Source organism: Sphaeramia orbicularis, chromosome 19 (assembly GCF_902148855.1).
Source record: "Sphaeramia orbicularis chromosome 19, fSphaOr1.1, whole genome shotgun sequence".
NCBI classification, from domain to species: domain Eukaryota; kingdom Metazoa; phylum Chordata; class Actinopteri; order Kurtiformes; family Apogonidae; genus Sphaeramia; species Sphaeramia orbicularis.
The window spans coordinates 17,985,896-18,008,741 of record NC_043975.1 but is presented as its reverse complement, the minus strand read 5'-3'; the positions used below and the strand labels follow the sequence as shown (position 1 = coordinate 18,008,741).

At 36.6% G+C, this 22,846-nt stretch overlaps 2 protein-coding genes across 6 annotated transcripts in view; one reads left to right on the top strand and one right to left on the bottom strand.

The window, feature by feature from the left end:
• The window catches only part of LOC115439233 (myosin phosphatase Rho interacting protein), a 56,702-nt gene extending 48,484 nt beyond the window's left edge, over nt 1-8,218 (bottom strand). The window contains exons 1-2 of one of the 2 annotated variants that reach the window (XM_030163036.1): nt 7,238-8,218; nt 686-763 (exon numbers count right to left, since the gene is read on the bottom strand). In XM_030163036.1, the coding sequence (XP_030018896.1) occupies nt 686-763; nt 7,238-7,360 (201 nt within the window). In that variant the 5' untranslated portion in view covers nt 7,361-8,218. The remainder of the gene's footprint in view (nt 1-685; nt 764-7,237) is intronic. The other variant, XM_030163038.1, reaches the window with a different exon arrangement.
• Nucleotides 6,839-22,793, top strand: dhrs7cb (dehydrogenase/reductase (SDR family) member 7Cb). 4 transcript variants are annotated; one of them, XM_030163042.1, is made up of 7 exons: nt 6,839-6,857; nt 13,398-13,554; nt 17,213-17,325; nt 19,165-19,375; nt 19,479-19,571; nt 22,221-22,394; nt 22,530-22,793. In XM_030163042.1, exons 2-7 carry the CDS (start codon nt 13,401-13,403, stop codon nt 22,736-22,738), a joined length of 954 nt encoding a protein of 317 aa, XP_030018902.1. In that variant the 5' UTR covers nt 6,839-6,857; nt 13,398-13,400; the 3' UTR covers nt 22,739-22,793. The 4 variants fall into 4 exon arrangements, with proteins under 4 accessions (XP_030018902.1, XP_030018900.1, XP_030018901.1 ...); XM_030163040.1 differs by lacking the exon at nt 6,839-6,857 and adding an exon at nt 9,914-10,060; XM_030163041.1 differs by lacking the exon at nt 6,839-6,857 and adding an exon at nt 9,914-10,091.
• Nucleotides 22,794-22,846: the final 53 nt, after the last annotated feature.

Here is a 22,846-nt window from a genome sequence, read left to right as displayed (position 1 = left end):
AAATGTGCTTTTCATTTATACAGTGATTTGAATGGGTTTCAATGCCATATTTTTGAACTTAACAGTATCAGTGTAACTTTTGCTTGTAAACAGTGTATTTTAGACAAACTGTAGGAGCTGAGCTGGAAACGACAAGATCAAATAAAAATACACATTCTTGCCAACATTTATGCCATATGCATGAACATAAGGCAAAATTATATAAAAAAAAAAAAAAAAATGAAGACTGAAAAGCGAGTAAAATGAGCATGACAGTTCCTAATGGTTAAACTTTGACCATGATAATCCCAATGATAGAGGTCCCACCCCCTTCTTGATTCTGATTGGTTGAGAAGGGATATTATTGAGAGCAGTGGTTTTCCAAAAGTTACTACTTTCAACTCAAGTGCAGAAAAACGCTGAGGGCGTCAACACTCAACTTCATAAGATTGTACACTGCTTGTTGCTACACTTCTGGCCACCATAAATGTTTGACTCTTCTAAAACTCTCCACCCACACCGCTACAGAACAAATGTAAAACCATTTCAGGTCACTGTAGTGGTCTGGAAAACCATCTGCTGAAACTCTAGCTTGTAATGTACTCTTCTGGAGTTTATTTCTACTTCGTGGCAAATCTTACACGTGCATTAGCTGTGAATGTACACAACTTTGAACATACAAGCAGGCCTGTATGCACGCTCTTACCCGAGATCTCTGCATAGGATTGTCGAAGTCAGTTCCCTCAGGGGCCAAGCACAGCCATCCACCATAAATAGGTTTAGCCTGTAAAAGAGAAGGGGGTGCAATTTAGGTAATCATTAAAACTGGAGGAGTGTGTGAGCTGAGGGGGATGGGAGAGAGAGAGATTGTGTAAATATGAGAGAGCAAAGCCTTTTGGGGTCCAGATGTTACCTCTGTCCCTGCAGTGCATTTTGCAGCCACGCAAAACCAGTTAGAGAGCCTTTTGGTGGTAATTAACTCGGTATGATGACATGCTTCAAGTCTCTCTGCAGCAGATGGGACCGGTATGACTGACGGACGAGTGGTGTACTCAAAATAAACAAAATACATCTCCACACATGCTCACCATTCACTCTGTGGACGTGTCTGACAGAGGCAGCAAAGTTCAAAAGATGTGGAAACATATAAACACAGAGGCAGCTCCCACCGGGGCACCAGGTAGGCTCTTTAAACCAACTGATCTTTGCTCTCCATTAACACTGAAAGACTCTGCAAAAAGTGTTAACCATTAGCAAGCAGACCTCATACCTCCACCTCTTTCCATCTGTATAAAGGGCTCGGCAGGAAGTTAGAAGATCATTATTATCATCATTATTTGTCTGCTGTTCTAATACTGGCCCTGTTACTGCTCCATGTCACTGCATGCCTGCCATAAATCTATACATGCCATGCTTCCACGTGTATGGACGTGTCTATGAAGGCAGTTTTGATGAGCAGAAACCATTAAAGATTATTCCGGAGAGGTGCTGTGACCCAGATAGGGTTGACATAAAGTTATATCTACTGATATCTTACATAAAGATTGACAGCTTAAAAAAGGTTCAACAATAATCACTACATGGAAAAGAAGAAAAGAAGCAAGAACTGTAGAAAGTTAAAGGCGCAATAACATGTAATTTGTATGTGCACGCATCTCAAACACACAGTGGACTAACGCTGGTCTTGCAATGAATGCTACCTTATTCACCTAAACATGGATTGCACACTGAAAATTTTCACTTCATTTACTGTATAAAAGGGAAAATGTGATAAAAACAAAATGCTCAGCATTTGATTTCATTTGCATCAAGGAGAAGCCTTGATGTTTCATTGCTCCTTCTGTCTACGTATTTCAGCCACCTTTTTTTTTTGCTGACATGCCTTTGGGGTATTCCATGTTGTTTGGGCAACTACTATACTCGGGGTATCTCATGTTCATTTACTCATATTTCAGTGTTACTGCTTTGGAGTAAAACACTGCAGATACTGCTGCTCATGAGAGAAAAGTCATTTCATATTAGTCAAACCAAAGAGGTGGAATGTCTGTTGCTGCTGGAATTATGTATTAACAGTATCAAGTATTCCTACAAATGGACAAGTCTAAATACAGTTGTTGTTTGTAACTTTGTAGTATTCAGTTAGACATGAACATATGAACCAGCAGAAGTTTGTGTAAAGTCGACACCAGTGAGATCGTCTCCATAACAAACTCTGTCACAATGGAAAATTTCATGGGTCAACGCCACAACTGAAACAGATGACAACCACAGAAAGATGATCTGAAAAGTGCCGGCAAGAACTAACTCATGACTGCAATTGCTGGAAACACCGTCTCTCATTAGATCAGGCACACACCTAGCCTACTGACCTGCCTGATATATTTTCCTATAGCAGTGCTTATGACAAGTCCTGTATTCATATCAGCTAATTCAGACAAAATATTAAAACATCCTCAGGGCCAGAAAGAATTAAAACCTCTCACTTAACATTAGAGCCTTATATTGGTAGGATTTAAGACCATGCTGCATAGTACTTACTAGGTTTAAACAAACAGTGGGTAATTTCTGTTGTTGGATCTCTCCATCAAAGCAATAATGAAAGATATAGTAGATATTGTTGTGAAGTATTGTGGGATCATGGGAGTTGTTTTCACCAACACTGCAATGACAATCTATCAAACATGACTTGGGAACAAATTACATAAGTTAATTTCATATTAAATTTAGTAATGAGTATTAATTATACATCAATTTATTGTAACAAAACAACAAGTCATGTGATACCCTCTTGCACCTCCACATGGTAACTCTGCAGTAGCTGCACTGACCTTATGTGACCTCAGGCAGTGTAGGTCCAGCTGTTTAGTGTTAATCTGACAGCTTTTACACCAGCCCACACTATCCAAACCAAACAGACAAATGCAACCATAGTTTGAATAAACTGGGCCAAACCAGGTCAGGCGTGGTGGCACCTTTACAGTGCATTAACAACAGTGTAGTGCACACTGTAAACAGGGTATGACCGCATCTTTCTGTGGCCAACTGTAAATCTATTACAGCGACTGAATCACAGGCCATGACTGTTATTCAACAAAGACTAAAGGCACTTCCTGGGCAAAGATTCAATCACTTCCATTATTGTGCAGACAGTTCAAAGAATAAGCATCTAATATACAAGTCACTACAAAGTACCATGTGATGGGTTGTAGTGGTAAACAAAAGGAGTAATGACAGAGAGATATGACAGAAAGTTGGCTTCCTAATATTAGAATGACCAACAAAGTCTTTGGGACAATGTGTAATCAGGATTTATAATCCACTGTGAAAGAAAGCACCATCTTAGTTTAGACCAGTGTCATAAGTGGAAAAAGAAACGCATTCAGTGCATCAGTGCATATCATGCACTAAATGATGTGGCACTGCCATCCCCAACAGGGCTGAGAGTGACAAAAACAAACACAGCTGGGTGTGAAAGTAGGAGACACATGTGAAAATCATTCTACTATCAAAACAGAGGTCCTGCATTCGGAAAACACTACAGGCTCTTTTCAAACCTGTCATTACGATGTATATCATAATCCAAACCCAAGTGGACAGCTCTGAAGCACATGTGGACAGACTAAGATCCAATCAGTCACATTCAGTGGTGACCTGGACCACATATGTCCACATTCTTTCAGTCTGAACGCTAGTGTGTCCTAACCCGCAATGAAAGAATGCCGACTCAGCTGACGGTCTCATTGAGCAGCGAGTTGTCACATCAAAGTGCTTTAAAGAGGTATGAAATGTGCACAAACTGCAGTTTTTATGTCAACATTTAGGGTGTATTGATTGCTTCACACATCAATTTGTTATATCTACCTCCAAAAAGTTGCAAAAGCTAACACAACAATGTTATTTGTTTTGCCATACGTCATTTTTTTCCTTGACCCAGTACAAACTGTTTTATTTATTAACAGTTATCAAGTAACAAAGAATAACATAAGATGAGCAAGATGCTGCGGGTACTCCATCAACAGATTACAGACACTTCATGTACCTTCAAGAAATGCTATCACACTTCTTATTATAATGAATCTGGATGTGGATGGAACTTCAACTACAGCCATTCAAGTAAACAACACCTATTTCTCAGACAACAGTAATGTTTGTTTGTGTTTCAGCTCACAGACATCTTTACCTGTTGCCATTTGTCCATACTGCAACTTTCGACAGAGATGAGAAGGAAGTAAAACAGCGAATTCTTTCACTGCTTCCATCATCAGCTCTGGAAAAAACAATGTGCTTTTTTGTTTTACCAGTTGCTCAGTCAAGAGCCCATGCCACACTACTTGTCCTGGACAATCATTATTGTTGAATCCTGGTTAAAACAGCAAAGGCACCAAAACATCCTTTCTTTCTGTTACTTCTTTAGCATTTATGTAATTACACAGAAGCAATACAACATTAGTTTGTTGAACCCAGACAAAATGTGCTTCCATGATGTGTGCTGGAAATGAAGTCTGGTGCTATCTTTTAGACTACTCAATGAACTTTATATTTGCATATAGAGAGGGGAAGTGTGATTTGGTAACAACTGGTCAGTCAAGATGCATGTGAGGCATTTTAATACTATGTAGAGATGCAACTGGAAAACCAGTTCCAAATTTAAAACAGGAATCACAAACATTTGCCACCAAACTTATGAATTATTCCTTCCAATGACAGGATGTTTTTCTGACCAGAACCCAGCAGCTAAATAAGCTCACTGCATAAAATGAATGAATAACTTAACACGATCAAACTCAAAGTTCAACTTAAATATAACCTAAAGCTAAAGACACAGCTGCTTAATCTTTTTACTTTTTCAGACATACAGCTGCAGCGACGGCCCGCAGGCCAGCGTGGGTTTACATCGTATTCACAAAGCAAACTATATAATACTATGAGGGCTGGGCTAAAATTGTGTTCATAGATGTAACTCTTAACTCTATATGGCACTTTACGTTGATTCTGAAAACCTGTGTTAGCCTATTTTGCCCCCCCCCCCCCCCCCCCCCCCCCCCACAGAATAAAAATAACCAGGAGTAGACAAAGAATCACCGATTCACTGACTGATGAGCAGAATAAACAATGACATTAGCATCAATAAAATCTTGTCATTTTCCATCCTTAACCCAGGGTGTAAATGACTGCACTTAAAACCTGTCCAACTGAGATCCAATAATAAAAAGCGCACATTAATACCAGGTCAAAATGGGGTCAAAGACATACTCCATTGATGAATACAACAAAACCTTAACATAATTTTACAGTCACTAACTGCCTTTGCATTTCTCATATGTTAAACTCTCTAAAGAGTATCCATTTCATGTAACCTCACAAGGTGGGATCTGGGAAACTCTACTCTGATTTCACAACCCCGCACTTCCCTTCTCTCCCTGCGACTCCTGCTCCCACTCCTTAAGCCCTATCACATCCCCGCCTGTCTCTCTCCACCTCTCCCACACACGTTAGACCTCAGCCTGCCTGCCTGCATCCTCCATCACTGTCTTGCCTCCCACTACTACTCTCTCCCGGACTGTGTGATCACTTTTCTTCTGGCAGTACACAGGGGAGCCACCACCACGCCTGCCAAACATCTCAATTCTTATGGGACAAACAATTCAGACGACAACAGTGAAAACCGTGACAACAGAGCTGGAACTCGTGGGGGGAAATAAAAACACCCTTTTCAAGTACATTGAGTGAAATAAAAGAATGCTCTGGGGCTCCAGCAGCAGCCCCTCCCCCAGCCCACCTTTTATTCTAGCAGTGCTGAACAAAGAGATTGTTTATATTGGACACTGTCCTTCCGACATTTAGTTCTCTTCTCTTTGCATAACTTTTCCATGTGGGCTATCTGCATCGGATTCCTAAGCTCCAGCTCCCTTTAAGTTCCTAATAACTTGCATTTAATTTAGGGTTCAAATTCACTTAGCTAAATCACCTATTCACTGTTTTAATGGCATTATACTGGAGCTTTCTTTTCACTGGTTTATTGAGTTTGCGTCCTTTAAGTCAGCTTATATCAGTTACTGAACACTGAGAACATTTTACAAAGCCTAACCCTCACCTTGGGTTTGTTAAACAAGACTCAGAAGTTTAACACTGTTTATTTGGTGTTACATAACACAGCTCTAGGCCAGTAATGGCCTGGTGTATAGTGCTAACTGGTTTGAAGACTGTCCAGCTAGAAAACTTACAAAACCTGCTTGTGCAACTGAGCCGTGTGCTATCTGTTTGGATAGCTGAGACATTTTCCAAAGCCAGTGGGCGACTGGGACAACAGTCATGAGGATTGATGGTGAATCTTTTCTTGAAAGCCAGAGCTATAAGCCAATCTGGTTCTCTGGACGAGTGTCGTCACACAGGCCATGGGAGAGTGTGTGGGCCAGGTCACAGGGGGATTAAAGGAAGTGATGTAAGAATAAAGCTGCATATTCTGACTCAGAAGTCCTGCACCTGAAGGGTTAACCTATGATAAACTCTGTTCAGCAAGCAATCAGACTTCTGAAAGGAAAGCAAGTGTGTGGAGGAGAAGAGGATGCTGACGTTTGCTGTTTGGCTCTTAAGCCGTGTTCAAGGGCCCATCTGGGCCTCATTGTCTGGGATCAATTACAGGATACAACAGAGACTAAACTAATGATCTAAAAGAGAGAGACTCAGAAAACATCCTTGTACTAAAATGTAGAGCTTTACTTCTTTGTCTTTACTTCCCTTCCTTCATCTGGATTACTATAAGCTTCCACAATTTGAAGAGTAGTCACTAAAAATAAAAAGATTATCAGTAGAAGTGTAGTTCTACCTCCAGTTAGGAATTCACTTTCCCAAAGATTCAATCACAGGGAAAGAAAGAGGTATGAAAACAAAGTGAAGAAACATAGCTGTCTAACATTTCAGCCAAAGTAAACTTCTCTATATCCACACTGTAATTTGAAGACTGTTTAACAATTTCTTAAAGACTAATTCTCCTACTTTTAAGGTTAAATTGTTAATATTTCACAAAATGGAGAAAGTAGCTCATGAGAGATATAGAATTAAACCAGGTGTTTTTAGAGCCTGCATTCTCATAAGCTTGACAGGCTGGTTACATTCCTACCAGCCAATAATTGTTTTTACCTACTGAAGTTTGGCAAACGCCCAGGGAAGATTATCTTCCTTGGATGTCAATTAAGGGAGGGCAAACTTTTAACGATCTACAAGCTGATGATAATGTATTACTGGTTGTTTCATTTACCTGGGTTAAATCCTGGTCCGTCAACAGATGCAGCTCCCGTGGTTTGAAGCAGTTCTGACATTTACTTTTGTTGAAGAAGTTCGCTTGAAATTTCCTGCAGGGGTTTTCCTTGGCGGTAGACATGATAATTCACCTCTTTTCAGACTCAGTCGGTTTTCTCTGGAGTACTTTTTTATCAACAGTGGAGTTGTAATTCCGCTGTTTTCTTGTGCGTGTCGTTCTATCCCAACTTGGAAAAGGCTCGATGCATTTTTAGAGAAAACACCTCACAGGAGTTGAAATGTTAAAATAAAACGCCTCTTTTGTCACTTTAGTTGTATCCCATTTCTGTTTCCCAATAAATAATTAGCTGCCATTAAGCCAGCCTTCCCATCACTCCGTCAGTGATGAATGCTTCTCAGTCCATGGCCTGCGACCACAAAGCGGAGTGGCGAGAGAAGTGGCTAATATCCTGTTAGCTTGCCAGTGGGTTTCCAAATCAATAACGTGATGGCGTAAGCCACAAATGCAACGTTTGCACACATTTATCGCCTGCAGGCTCCGAGGCGACAGTGTCCGTCAAGTAAGTACAGACTCCCATGTGAAGGACCCAGTCCAAAAGAAAGCTTGCAGTCAGACAGCAGGCTACTATCTTAGTCGCAGCAGTCAGTCCATGCGAAGTTCATCCAGTGCTCCTTTGCTAGGCTACGGTTAGCCCAGTTAGCTAGCCAGATAGCTAATGAAATCCTCTCCAGCCTTGGCGTCTTCAACTTGACTTTTCCAACAGAGACCTTCCGAAAATCTAAACGGTTCCAGTGCTTTTCCTCCAGATATAGACGGTGCATGCAGGAAAAGCACCCCTCGGCCGGTTCCTGGGAGCAAAATCAGTGTTTAGTGTTTGGTTCCATAACTAGCTTGGTTAGCAGCATTAGGTTTATTTTCTTCTTTCCAAACGGAACGAGGGAGAGGAGAGAGAGCACGCACAAGCTCATGGAATTCCGTGGGATATCGCGATAACTGCTCACTGTCGCCACCAGCAGATAAAATGGTGTAATTGCATATTTTAGTAGTTAACACAGAAAATATATAAATATCTATTGGAGTTAACAGCTGATTAAAACATATTTAATCGGCATTAAATACAATCAAATGGACTTGTACAAATGGAAAAAGTTGAAGTGGGCTAAAGTGGATAAATATAAAGTGATAAAATGACTACATATATGTTTCATGAATATTAATGCGTGTTAAATGTAATATTTAACCCTTTCATGCATAAATTATGAGAACCTTAATCAAGATTTTTTCCTGAGTGTTTTTATTCCTCTATGGGCATGAAAAAAACAATGTGATTGAATTTTTTTAAAATTTTTTTATGAACCTTACAAAATGTCCACTCAGCTGGACACCATGCGTTTAATTTTTTGAAGCAAAGAAATGTGTATTTAGTGAAAACTATGAAAACTATGATTTTTTTTTTTTTAAATGTTGCTAATCTGATGTTTTCTCACATTTTAACATACTATGATAGAAGTTATTACTCACTCGAATAATATGCAAAAAACAGCAAAACACAACAACTTTCTGTTACAAAAACAAACCCTGTTAATTACAGTCTAATAACGATTAGCAATTGATTTACACTCAAACATGTTCCTACAGATCAGGTTTATCATTAACAGCAAAGTTACAATAATGGTATGAATTGCAGTGTATTATGGGATGGTGCATAAGCGTCCACTGTGTTGGCTGATATGGAACTAAAACAACCAAACCCATGAATATACAAGAAAACAGCTGTGGAATAACTGTCCACTGGAGTGACCAGTATGCATGAAAGGGTTAATTTATTAATCAATAAATGTGTTTAAATTCTCAAATATTGGTAAAAGCTTATAGAAATGCAATTAATGGTGACACGTGCAAATAAAAAATACAAAAAGTGGACAAAAGTGAACAAAAAACCACATACACTTAATAGATATGATTATATATACACTTAATTAAAATCAGAAAAGCGTTATTTTATTAAGTGTAAGATTGTAATTATTAATTCATGAATGTGTTTCAGTTTTCAAAAGTTAGTAAAAGCTGATACAACCGCAATGCAATTAATAGCTTTAACATTAGATATGATGTTCTTGTGGTAGCAAAATCATGCTAAATATGTATGCAGGGTTTTTTACTATTAGTAAAACTAGAGCTAATGTCAACTCTGCAAATTCATGCATAATTTGTAAAATACATTTTTTGTAATGACTACACACACAAAAAAGTATTTTTACAATGCTCATCATTAATTAACAGTAGGTCTGGTTTTCATCTGATGTCCCACGCTTGATTTTAAAAATGTACCTAAGAAAAAAAAAAAAATAGAGAAAACATACACAAGAAATTAACTGACACATTTACAAATCATGGCAATAAAATCTAGTCAATATAACTAATAAATACTATCAGGGCAGCGACAGTCAAAAGCTTTATAATAGGATAAATATAACCTCAGTAACACTTGACCTTAACACAAAGTGAGAGTAAGAATCCCACTTGTTGCCACCCATCCCTTGACGCTGGCAACAAGGGAACATACCTCAGATACTATGGACCCCATGTGTGTATTAATGGCTGACTCAAGCAGGGGCTATTATAAGCAGTAGGTTTCAGTGGACAGCAGTGAGTCAGACAGACAGACAGACAGACAGACAGAGGGACAGAGCTGTGTGAATGGACGAGGGACACAGAGGGAGGAGAAGGGACCAATACCCTATTACCTAACTGAACCCGGAAAAAAAAAATCAACACCAACAGCCAGTCCTGCTGAAGGATTAGCTCCCTGTCCGTGCTGTAAGTGAACCAAGAATAACACAGATTACAGGTGTGTGTGTTTGTGTCTGGGTTGTTGCTATAGATGATCACTCACAAAGCTGTGACTAACCCACTCGGATCCAATCACGTACCAAGGCCAAATATGGGACTGGGCTGGGAAGTGGGTCTCTGGAGTCATCATAAATACTAGTTTTAATATGGATTAGTGGTTGTCTTCATGTGTTTTCCCAAGTAAAGCAGTGCAAGTAAGGTTGCTTATATATATGTGAGCCTCCTTAGTTGCTCCCCTTGGGGTATCTTATGACAATATCCTCGAGGTGACATAGCCCAAGAGCTGTGTGCATGGCCAGAATATATTTAGCTGTTCTCTTCAAACTCACTTTACATGGTAAGTGTGTTAGCGAAGCCTCGAGGGCTTCACATTTAGGTTACATTTTTGTTCTTTAAAACAAAAATTCAGTAGTTCCGAAATGCCTGGAATTTGACCTATATTGTTCCGCAATTTCAATGTTCAGTACAAACATAACTGTACTGTTTCATAGCCTGGGCTTTATTTCTTTACTACCAGTGAAACACACTCAGGAAAGCTATTGTCTAACACACATGATAGATTTGACAGATTGTGGCGATATCCACTTAGTTCTCAAAACAGGAAAGCTCTGATCAGGTGCATCCTGGTAAACCCCATCAGCTCGTATTGGTGCTGACTAAATCAATACCAGATACAGAAGAATTAGTGGGTACTGACATGTGGCTATGAGCAGAGGTGGCAAAACATTTGTGTTTGAAATGAATTTGGGGAAAAGCAGCCAAAGTACAATGTATTCACTAAAGTAGAGGTCGATATTAAAAAGTAGCCCTTTTGTAGGACATTTATTCCAGCAGTTTCAGTGCAAAGCTAAGTGATGGGAAGATAATTAACCCACTGTGATTGTCTGTTTCATTAGGAACCAGTTTTTGTTTAATGTCCTTTTAATTATTTAACCCTTTCATGTATAGCGGTCACTACAGTGGACAGCTATTCAAATCTGTTTCACTTATTCAAGATATTTTTTTTGCTTAATTAAAAAAAAAAAACAAAAAAATAAAAAAAATCTGCCAGTGTAACAAGTGAAAATGATCTTGGTAAGAGTTCTTGAAATAAGATTTTCAAGATCTATTCTCTAAAAATAAGTTCTTATATCTCACTTAAAAGTTACTCTTTAGGTGATTATGTCTTATTTTAAGTCTGATGAGATATTTTTACTAGGAATGAGAAAAATACACTTGGTAAGATTTAGATTTTTGCAGTGAGGTGCATCATTCATGCACTGACATTCATACCATTACTGTAACTTTGCTGTTCTTGATAAACCTGATCTGCACTAAGATATCTGAGTGTAAATCAAATGCTAATTGTTATTAGACTGTAATTAACAGTTTTGTTTTGTTTTTTTACAACAAATTTTTTTTTACATATTATCTGAGAGAGAAATAACTAGTATTATAGTATGTTAAAATGTGAGAAAACACTTTAATTTTTTTTTTTTTATACTTTTATTCAAGCGACACCAAGTGACAAAGAGATTTATGTACGGTATTACACAATATTTACATTTACATTACATCATCATAATGTCGGGGGGGGGTTAAGATATATGGCATGTTATATATAAAAGAAACAAAATGTCAGTCAGTGATAAGAATCAACATCCTGTCTTGGTTGTGTAACTGTTCTGTGTATGGTGGAGTGTGTAAGATGTGTCATGTTTTTATGTCATAGTTTTCACACCGTATGCCAATAAATGCATGTTTCTTTGCTTCAAAAATTAAATGCATGGTATCCAGCTGATATTTTTGTAACTCCATGAAAAATAGGTTCACAAAAAAACGTCAATCACATTGTTTTTTTCATGCCTAAAGAGGAATAAAAACACTCAGGAAAAAAAATCTTGACAAAGGTTCTCATAATTCATGCATCAAAGGGTTAAGCAAGTATTTGTATAAATTGCCTGTAAGCTTTGTGTACTTGTGTTTGGCTAACTAACTGCTAACGCACTTACTGATTTTATCATCCCGTATGCCGTCAAAGTGCTTTAGTAATCTATTGTTTTTAAAAGTGCAATAAAAATAAAGATTATTATTATTTCTGGACCAAGATTGGGACTACCTTCAAGGAGGATTGAGATAAAGTAGAGACCTAGTTTGTGTAAAATTATTGTTTATATGAATGGTATATTTTGAGTTAATGGTGAAAATGGGCAGACACAAACACAGGTAGAAAATGAGCATTAATGTGTAAATTATTTTTCAGTCTCAGATGGACCTTATGATGCATTTAAATCATCCACTCCTGTGGCGAAGTTTTAAAAAAAAGTACCTTAATTTTAAAATTATTCAGAAATATTGAATTGAGATGGTAGATTTGTTTATGTTGTTGATTTTTAAAAAAAGTATTATTATGGTGTGAATGCTCGATGCTGTACACATTTAAGTTGATGTAAGCAGTGTATTAGTTGAAAAGGATAGGCAAAAAAAATAAGCTTTTGCTTCTAGCCTATTCCTTTTTTGGTTTTTATGTTTATTATGATTAATGTACTGAGTACAATGATTGATGTAAAACCAAAAATAAATTAATTAATTCATTCATTCATTTATTCATTCATTCATTCAGATTGTTCTTCTTTTTGCCCCTTTTCATTCATAATGTGGACAATCTGCTGAAATATAAAAGCAGATTTTCCTATTCTGTATTTTTTTCTTTATACTTTTATGACTAAAATAAATAAGCTAAAGAAAACTCGAAAAATACCTTCTTTTCACTTTCCCACCGTCTTTTTCTCGTGCCGATATCGTCTTGTTTCATCTTCTCCACTGTTGAGTTTGGATGTAATTTTCATTTTGTTCAGCTGTCACATCTTTTATATCATGTCTTTTCTGTCTTGTTACATATCTAGGAGACACTGATAATTCAACAATTCAGTCATCTTTTTGAAATGCTTTTTTCTTTACACCTCTTGATACTGAAAAAATGTGCAATATAACAATACTATATCAATAGTTTCACATGCATTACAATTAGCAGGATTTTACACATTTAGGGAGTAAACAAAACAGAAATGTATTTATTTAGAAAATGTATAAATGTACGGCTCAACTAGAGTACAGATACCTTAAAAGTCAACTATTACAGTGTCAAAGTGTGTGTATTTTGTTACTTCCTACTTGTATGTGTGGATTTTCAGGCTCAAGTATAAGTTTCACTATAAACAAACCACACCTTTGCAGACTTGAACCTGATCCGAGCCGTGCTGTCAGGTCTTATGATGCAGGTCAGTAGGTCTGTAGCACTGATCGTTCACTCTCTCCTCTGCAGAACATGGCCCTCCCCTCTGTGTTGGTGCTGCCTGTGCTGATCGTCATGGCAGCGGGAGTGTACTACATCTACAATGAGGTCATACAGTTCATGTCCATGACTTTAGTGCGAAACAAAGTGGTGGTGATTAGCGATGCTGTGTCCGGGGTGGGAACCGGTAAATGATCTCACTTCTGTTTTTCATATTAAACCTTATGTTCATTGCTTTAGAGACTTTGTTTTCAGTTTTATTTGTTAGTTTTTCTGCCAGCAATATGTCTGAAACCCAAAGTCTGTGAAATTCACTAGACTTATAAACCTTGGAGGCTTTGGAGCAATTGATTCAGGCAACAATCCAGGTCTGGGATTTGCGCCATCAGAAGATTATTGCATTGAATCCATGACTAAAAGTTATGTGGTGACAGACCAGACTCAGATTTATAAGAGTGCGCTATTACTCGGGTTGCGAGCAATAGTTTCTCACTTCAGAATGCACGCTTATCTTGTTTTCTGACAAGAGTTGATGCCTCTCCATTAAAAAATAAGAAACAGACAGGATCTTACCTTGGCTTTAAGACTGAAAATAGAGCTCTTTTTGAAGATTAAACAGCATTTTAAAGCACCTCAAGGGCTTTCTAATAACGATACTACCTTTAATTTAATAAGATTTACATTTCATAAATAGTAGTATCCTATAAATGTACAAGAGCATGTACTTGCTTATGTTTAACCCTTTCATGCATAGTGGTCACTCCAGTGGACAGTTATTCTACAGCTGTTCTCTTGTATATTCATGGGTTTTGTTGTTTTAGTTCCATATCAGCCAACACAATGGACGCTCATGCATCATCCCAAACACTGCAGTTCATACAATTATTGTAACTTTGCTGCTCATGATAAACCTGATCTGCAGTAACATGGTTGAGTGGAAATCAGTTGCTAATTGTTATTAGACTGTAATTAACAGTTTTCTGAAACTTTTTTTTTTTTTTTTTGAATATCCTCCTTAGACCCAGCAATGCATTTTTTCCTCTATAGGGGACAAAAGTTTGACAATTTAACTGAAATGCTGTTCATTGCAAAGGACATTCCATTAAAAAAAAAAAACAATAAATAAATAAAAATGATTTTTAAAATGTATCTGAAAAAACTTGCTTTATGCAGATTCCAATCAAGACAATTTTTTAATGTAAAAAAGCTAAAATTGTCAATTTCCTGGGTCTCAGGAGCATATTATCTTCATGAAATGAGTAATGACTAGTATTAGAGTATGATAAAAATGTGTGAAAACGTCAGATTAGTGGCATTAAAAATGCTTTTATTTCATAGTTTTCATGCAGTAAATCACTTTCTGATGAGTTTTAAATACATGTTTCTTTGCTTCAAAAATTAAACACATGGTGTCCAGCTGAGTGGACATTTTTGTAACTCGACAAAAAATAGATTCATAAAAAAACATTTCAATTGCATTTTTTTTTCATGCCTAAAGAGGAATAAAAACACTCAAGAAAAAAATATTGACTAAGGTTCTCATAAATCATGCATGAAAGGGTTAAAACAACAGTTTGGTATCTTGGTAAGAATTAGTTCCTCTTTTTTTCTGGGAGTTTATTTATTATTCCTTAAAAATGAAGAAATTAATTTGAGGCAAATCTGAGATATATTGGAATATATGGCATAAATAAAAGTGAATAAAATCAAAGAATCAGCCAGGAGGTACTTAGCTTTGTTAGCCTAGAATTTTCCAAAACCATCATCATCATCATCATCATCATCATCTTCTTCTTCTTATTATTATTATTATTATTGTTATTATTATTATTATTATTATTATTATTATTATTATTATTATTATTATTATTATTATTATTATTATTACTATTATAAACAGAACACCCAGAACGGTGAAGTACAACGGTGTCACTATTAAAGTAATGCAAATAAATGCATTCTACCACCTCTTAAACATTATAACTATTGTTACATTTGAGTCATGTCTTGTTATATTAAGGCGGTAACAATGCTGTGTCTCATTTCAGATTGTCTTATTACACTTCCATGTACTTATTTACATAGTGTGTGAATTTCAACAGGGTAATGCTGCCTGAGATTGAACCTGGCTGCACTTACCAGAAATTACAATCACACCACTCAGAGAAAATTGCCGAACATTATCATTAACATTTGATGGCAAGGGTTTCCTGCCAAAACATCTGTCGGCTTGTTTACTTCACATCGGTTTTAAAAATGCATGTGATTTTAAATGCACTTTCCAGAGTGTCGTCATTCACACAAGGTGGAAATTAAGTATTATCATTGAAATACACTGACAAAAATGGAAAGAAACCTGAAATCAACCTGCTCATTGATGAAGTAAACACTAATTAACATATCATATCTAATTGTGCATCTTTGACAGCTTCAGTGTTTCACATTCATGATATAAACAGTAGTGGCTCTACTCGTTCCAAAGGAGCTTGATAAAGAACCTAGTGTTTTTACTCTAAGATCACATTTGCAAAGTGTCTGTGTCCATCAGACTCACGGTTTGTTTGAGGTTGAAGAGGTAGTGTGTTTCTTCCTCATCGCCTGAAGTCGTCATTTCATCAGTTACCATTCCTTCACCAATAGCGAAACATGTTATATAATTCGGCAGGTTAAAGTGGACTAAATTGACACTTTTTCTAATTATAAATCACTACAAATGGACAGTGTTGAGGGTAATGGATTACAAAGTAACAGATTACTGTAATTTTGTTACTTTTATGGGTAACAAAGTAAGGTAATGTACTACACCAAATATACCGATAACTAAATTGCATTACTGAGTTGTAGGAACGTAAGCCAGGTTCCATTGATGGACTTCAATAAACCATGCCTACCAACGTTAATGCAGCAAACTACCCATGATGCAACACTGTAACATACTGAGGCATGTTTTACTTGCTTTATGATGAATTGTACAATCCAAGGTTGTAATAGTTATGGATTTTTCATTATAGTTTAGCTTTATTTGGTTTTTGACTTTTTTTTTCTCTAATTCAGTTAGTTTTAATTAGCTATTAGAGCAGGTTTGCTAGTTTTTATTAGTTTTCGTTATTTTCTAAATGCTTAGCTTTAGTTTTTTCATATCTTTTATCTTCACCGTCATATTAAAAAAAAAAACCCAGACAGGACTCTGCTGCTTTCTCCCAACTTTAGTCTCCATGTTTCCAGGTAGAGTGGGGACCAGAAGACGACTCTAAACCACAAGTGACGGACCGTTAAATATCATATGGTGCCAGCAGCTAAAATTGCTTGAGGGAAATAAATCAATTTTATATCAATCCGACATTGACAAAGACGAAAACGAAGGGAATTTTATCCATAATTTTTAAACATTTTAGTTAGTTTTATAAGCATACAATACAATTTCAGTTAGTTATCGTTTTTTTTTTCTTTTAATTATAGTTTTTTTTTATTTCAGTTCACAAAAATGTTTTTACAATTCTAGTTTTCGTGATTTCGTTAGTTTTCGTTAACGATAATAACCTTGGTACAATCCCTCTGAAATGCCGATAATATGACAAATTAACATCGTCCATGTTAAGATCAGAACATTTCCTCTTATTGCCTTGTATTTATTAATTATTGTTATTTTTGTTTTTATATCAATAGTTTTCCAGGTTGGATGCTAAGCTAAAGTGGCTAATTTGGCAAAAGCTTTATTCTTAACGACAGACATGGGCGTGTAATCAGTCTGGTACCACATTTGGCTCAGTGTATTTCCAAGAACATCAAACCATTTCTTTAAATAAAGTAACACATGATTTGTTTTTTCCTCTGTGTCTGCTCAGAGTTGGCCCATGTCTTCCATAAGGGCGGTGCCAGACTGGTCTTATGTGGGACCACCTGGGACAAACTGGAGTCTCTGTACGACTCACTGACAAATGATGCTGACCCCAGAGAGGTGAGGAAATGCCGTAAATCACAAATGTCACATGTCGGCTTTAATACTCTGAAATGCCATAAATATGTCAGACTTTGCGTAAGTCCTTCCAAACTAAAACCATTACTCTTCTTTTGTGGAGCTGACTCATCCTTTTTGGCAAACTACACAGCTGAGGAACAAATCTATGACTGTGGCTATCCTAGTTCATACCTATTAATATACTCTGAAATATTCGGCGCTACAGTGATATCACATGATTATCAGCTTACAAAGCCATTAGCAAACAATATGAAACAGAAATAACTGGACTCAATATATGACTTTGACATTACATGGTGAGTTTTTAAGTGAAGATCAGGTTCTGTCCTTGTTTTTATCATCACACTCTGCTCTTTCACCAGCTTCCAGATCAACACTTCCTGGTCTGGTTGATACAATAGCAGGAAATCCTCCCTGACAGCACATTGTCCTTTGTGTATCTTCACTACATAAGACCAGAACAGATGTGTCTTCATTAAAAAAAAACAAAAAAAAAAAACATATACACACATAATAATATTATCCATTTTACAAACATATGAACTCATACCTTCTAGTTTTTTTTTAGTCTTAGTGTGCAAGATTTAGAAAATTCTAACTACAGAAACTGAATAAAATATCCATAATAGTGTAGAATGTCTGCAAAATAATCAGAATACTTTATTAATCTCAGGAGAAATTGTTGAAAAATAAGTATTGTTGTGTATTTGCCACCTTAGTGTGAGCTGTTTATATGTATTGATAGTATCTTTTTTGGTTTGTTCTTAGTGGCATTCAGCGTTAAAGTGAATTTCCATGAATTGCTATGTTGGTCTACAGAGCAGAATATATTTAAAACCTAGCACAGTCTACTGATAAGCTTTCTTGGGTACTTTATTTCTATTTATCATTTAATATCCTGCATTTTTCAGTGAAATTCAGGTATTTTTTTGCTCGTATTTAACCCTTAAAGGCCTGAACAGTCTAAGGTGACCAAATGCATCTACTGATTTAGAATAACTTCTGAACCACTAAGAATATCAGTATATAAATAGATCAGGCAAAATGCAGTTTCTTAGCTTTTCATAGCCATCAGTTATGACCCATGTGGACGTTCAGAGGCTCTATAATGAACGTGGAAACAGTCATCTTCTGCAACATTGATTCACCAATAAAACCATGTAATTTGACAAATGACAGTGGTTATAGACATGTGTTTCATGTGCAGTTAATGATACATTTTGCAGGAAAAGTCACTTTTTCCTCAGTTTTCGCTATTCTGAAATAATAACCTTTGGATCTACACTGAGCCTTTATACACATTTACATGACTAGTGAATTAAATATAGGAAAATTACTGATTTTTGCTGAAAAATGGAAAATGCAGAGGGTAATATTGTGATACATATTGATAAATCACTTACGAATGGTTAGATGTGGTGGGAAAAACACAATTTGGAAGTTGCCACCAAAATAGTTCTGTGTCTTTAAGGGTTAATTTACTGATCATGTAAATGCTCAGAAGTTTAGGGTAAATTCAAAGGTTGTTATAACAAAACAGAGAAAACTGGAGCAAAAGTGACTTTCCAGCAAAACATATGATTAACTGAGTGCAAAAATAAACACCTATAACCACTGTTATTTGTCAAACTACATGGGTTTTCTTACAGAAAGATAATGGTGTTTCCATGTTTATTATAGAGCCTCTTAAGATCAAAATGGGTCATACCTGATGATGATGAAAAGCTGAGAAACTGCATTTTACCTGAATTATTTACATGTATTGGATTCATGATGAACAGTAAAATTGTAAAGTGATGAACTTCTGTGTCTCCCCAGACCTTTGCCCCTAAATTAGTGATCCTTGACTTCAGCGATGTGGACAGTATGGAGGATGTGGTGGCTGAGGTGGTGGAGTGTTATGGATATGTGGATGTTCTGATCTGTAACAGCAGCATGAAGCTCAAAGCTCCAGTGCAGAACATCTCCCTGGAAGTGGACAGAAACATCATGGATATCAATTACTTCGGCCCTAGCACTCTGACTAAAGGTAGGCTGGACAAAATGACCACAATAGATTGTATTATTGTCTTTTATTGTTATTGCCGTTATCATTCTTAAATAAATGCTAATCTGTGCTATTAATATGACAGGTATTCTTCCAACAATGATCTCAAGAAGATCAGGGAACATTGTGTTGGTCAACAGCATCCAGGGCAAACTTGCTATTCCCTTCAGAAGCTCCTGTGAGTTTTCAGCCTTTTCAGCACCGAACTACTATCTTTAAAAGTTTATCATGCTTCAAAACAACGACGGTTAATTGATTTTTGTTGTGATCAGGAATTAAAAATAGCATATTCATTGGAATTTATGCTAAAGTCTATATCAATTGTACTCTTCATTGAGTTGGTAAAATGCTGCACATGGATAGAATCATCGTTAGACCATTAGAATCAGTCATCACATAATTTCCTGGGTCATATTTTTGGACAAATTGTGATATTTGCACAACTTTACTATCCTAACACTGCTGATTCATTTTTCATCATTAGAACTCTTGTCCACAAACGTGTACAGAAAACCCATAGCTGGCTCTTAGGAGGTTAATGCTACAAAAAACGAGCCAACCACTGAAATATTTCTTGGGGAAGAGCATAGGGAAAACAGCATTTATTGAGCACTAATTTGGTCAGACTACCTTGATCATTGAAGGTATTCATAACATAGTTGTAACCCATAAAGACCCAAACCTCCACCAACGACCAAAAGCATCTGCAAATCTAAAATGTTTAATACCCATTGATTCACTAATCCTATCAATACATGTAAATAATTGGTGTAAAATACAGTTTGTCATCTTTTTATGGTCATCAGATATGACCCATTTGGACGTTCAGAGGCTCCGTAGTGAACGTGGAAACTCTGTCATCTTCTACAACATTGATTCAGCAGTCAAACCCATGGAGCTGGATCAATGACAGTGGATGGAGTCACTTGTTTTTATGTTCAGTTAATGATAGACTTGACTTTTTCTTCTATTTTCTCCGTTTTTGATATAATAACCTTTGAATTAACTATGAGTTGTCAAGAACATCTAAACTGAATATAGGAAATTAACCCTTTCATGCATAGTGGTCACTACAGTGGACAGTTATTCTACAGCTGTTCTCTTGTATATTCACAGGTTTTGTTGTTTTAGTTGCATAATCAGCCAACACATTGGACACTTATGCCATACCATAACTGTAACTTTGCTGTTCTTGATAAATGTGATCTGCAGTGATATGTTTGACTTTAAATCAATTGTTAATTGTTAGATTGTAATTAACAGGTTTTTTTTTGCTTTTTTTTTTAATGTTTTTTTTTTTTTTTTTTGCCTATTATCTCCATGAACTAGGAAGATTATTACTGTTATTAATTATTTAAGGAGAAGGAGTGGGATTTTATAAGTTATGCTTCTTCTCACTCCTTTTCGAATATGTATTATATGTCTTATGTTTAAGTGTTTTGTTTATTTTTGTTTCTTCTGTTTTGACATTCATATTCAAAATAAATACATCAATCAATCAATCAATCAAATCAATCAATCAATCAAGGGAGTCATAACTAGTATTAGAGTATGTTAAAATGTGAGAAAACATCAGATTAGCAGCATTAAAAATGTTTTTATTTCATTGTTTTCATAACACTTTCTGATATTGGGTTTTAAATACATGTTTCTGTGCTTCAAGAATAAAATGTATGGTGTAGCCGAGTGGACATTTTTGTAAATCCATGAAAAAAAAAAACCCTCATTTGCATTGTTTTTTTTATGCCTAATGAGAAATAAAAACACCCAAGAAAAGCTCTCGACAAAGGTTCTAATAATTCATGCATGAAAGGGTTAAACATAGGAAAATACATGATTTACAGTGAAAAATGCAAAATATACAGGGTGGGGAAGCAAAATTTACAATATTTTGAGGCAGGGATTGAAAGACAGTGTATGACCAATTAGTTTATTGAAAGTCATGAGAATTTATTTGCCACAAGAAAATTTACATAATAGAAAATGTTTTTATTCTATGTGTCCTCCTTCTTTCTCAATAACTGCCTTCACACGCTTCCTGAAACTTGCACAAGTGTTCCTCAAATATTCGGGTGACAACTTCTCCCATTCTTCTTTAATAGTATCTTCCAGACTTTCTCGTAATAGTTTTGCTCATAGTCATTCTCTTCTTTCCATTATAAATAGTCTTTATGGACACTCCAACTATTTTTGAAATCTCCTTTGGTGTGATGAGTGCATTCAGCAAATCACACACTCTTTGACGTTTGCTTTCCTGATTACTCATATGGGCAAAAGTTTCTGAAAAGGTATGGATAATAGTGTTAGGTATGATTATGACATCAATATATGTTTGGTTTCAAAACAATTGACGTAGTGCCTGCTGAGAAAAAACAACTAAATGTTCATTGTAAATTTTGCTTCCCCACCCTGTAGAGGGTAAGATTATAATAAATGCTGATAAATCATTTAAGAAAGGTTAAACAAAGAGAAAAATTCCTTTGGGAACTGACACAAATGTAGCACTGGGTCTTTATGAGTTAATATGTAACAGCAGGTGTTGATGCGGAAGCAGAAATACAAAAAACTTGGACCAAATAAAGCTACTCCCTTTTCACATGAACACAGAAGTAACATCACTGAGTCTACTTGTACAAACCAAACAGGTACATGTGCTCTCATGGTGTGGTGTAACACACAGGAGGACGTCCTGTGACAAGACAGAAAACTATTAGTCTAAGTATGTCCTCTGCAATGTATGGAATGACACATGACTACACACCTCTTTTGTGTTTGTGCAGAAGAATGAATGTACCTGTACGGTTGTGTTTGTTTTGGCACCTGTTAGATGCGGCTTCTAAACACGCGGCGCAGGCTTTCTTTGACTGCCTCCGGGCTGAAGTGGAAGAGTATGGGATAACTGTCAGCACCATCAGTCATACTTTCATCAATGCCTCTGAGCCGCCACCTGCTGTAGAGGGGGAGCCTGCCCCCAGCCGGTGGCAAGACATCCTGGCTGCATGTGAGTAATGTAAAGTCAATACTGAGTAATGACATATGACAAATCATTACAAAGGGTGTTCGAGGTAATAGTAAACAGATAGAAGGTGTTATTGCAGTTGTTAAATTAATCTAAATGAGTTTTTTCCCTTAACAGATATTGCCAAGCAGTTGACCCATGGTGTGCGCCCGTCAGTTCTGGCCAATGAGATTATGCTAACAGTGAACAGGAAGAGGAAAGAGGTTGTCCTGGCCCACCCCATCCCCAGAGTGGCCCTTTACCTCCGCTCCCTCGTCCCCTCCTTCCTCTTTGCTGTGTTGGCTGCTGGTGTGAAGGACGCAGTCTTATCTGATGAGTTGCAGTAGGACAAAAAAAAAAAAAAGGGAGAAAAATATGTCAGTTGACATGTTTTGAAATGTCCACATACTGCTTTTAAAAACAGGTGCTTGTAAGTCTGGGTTACTAAATGGACC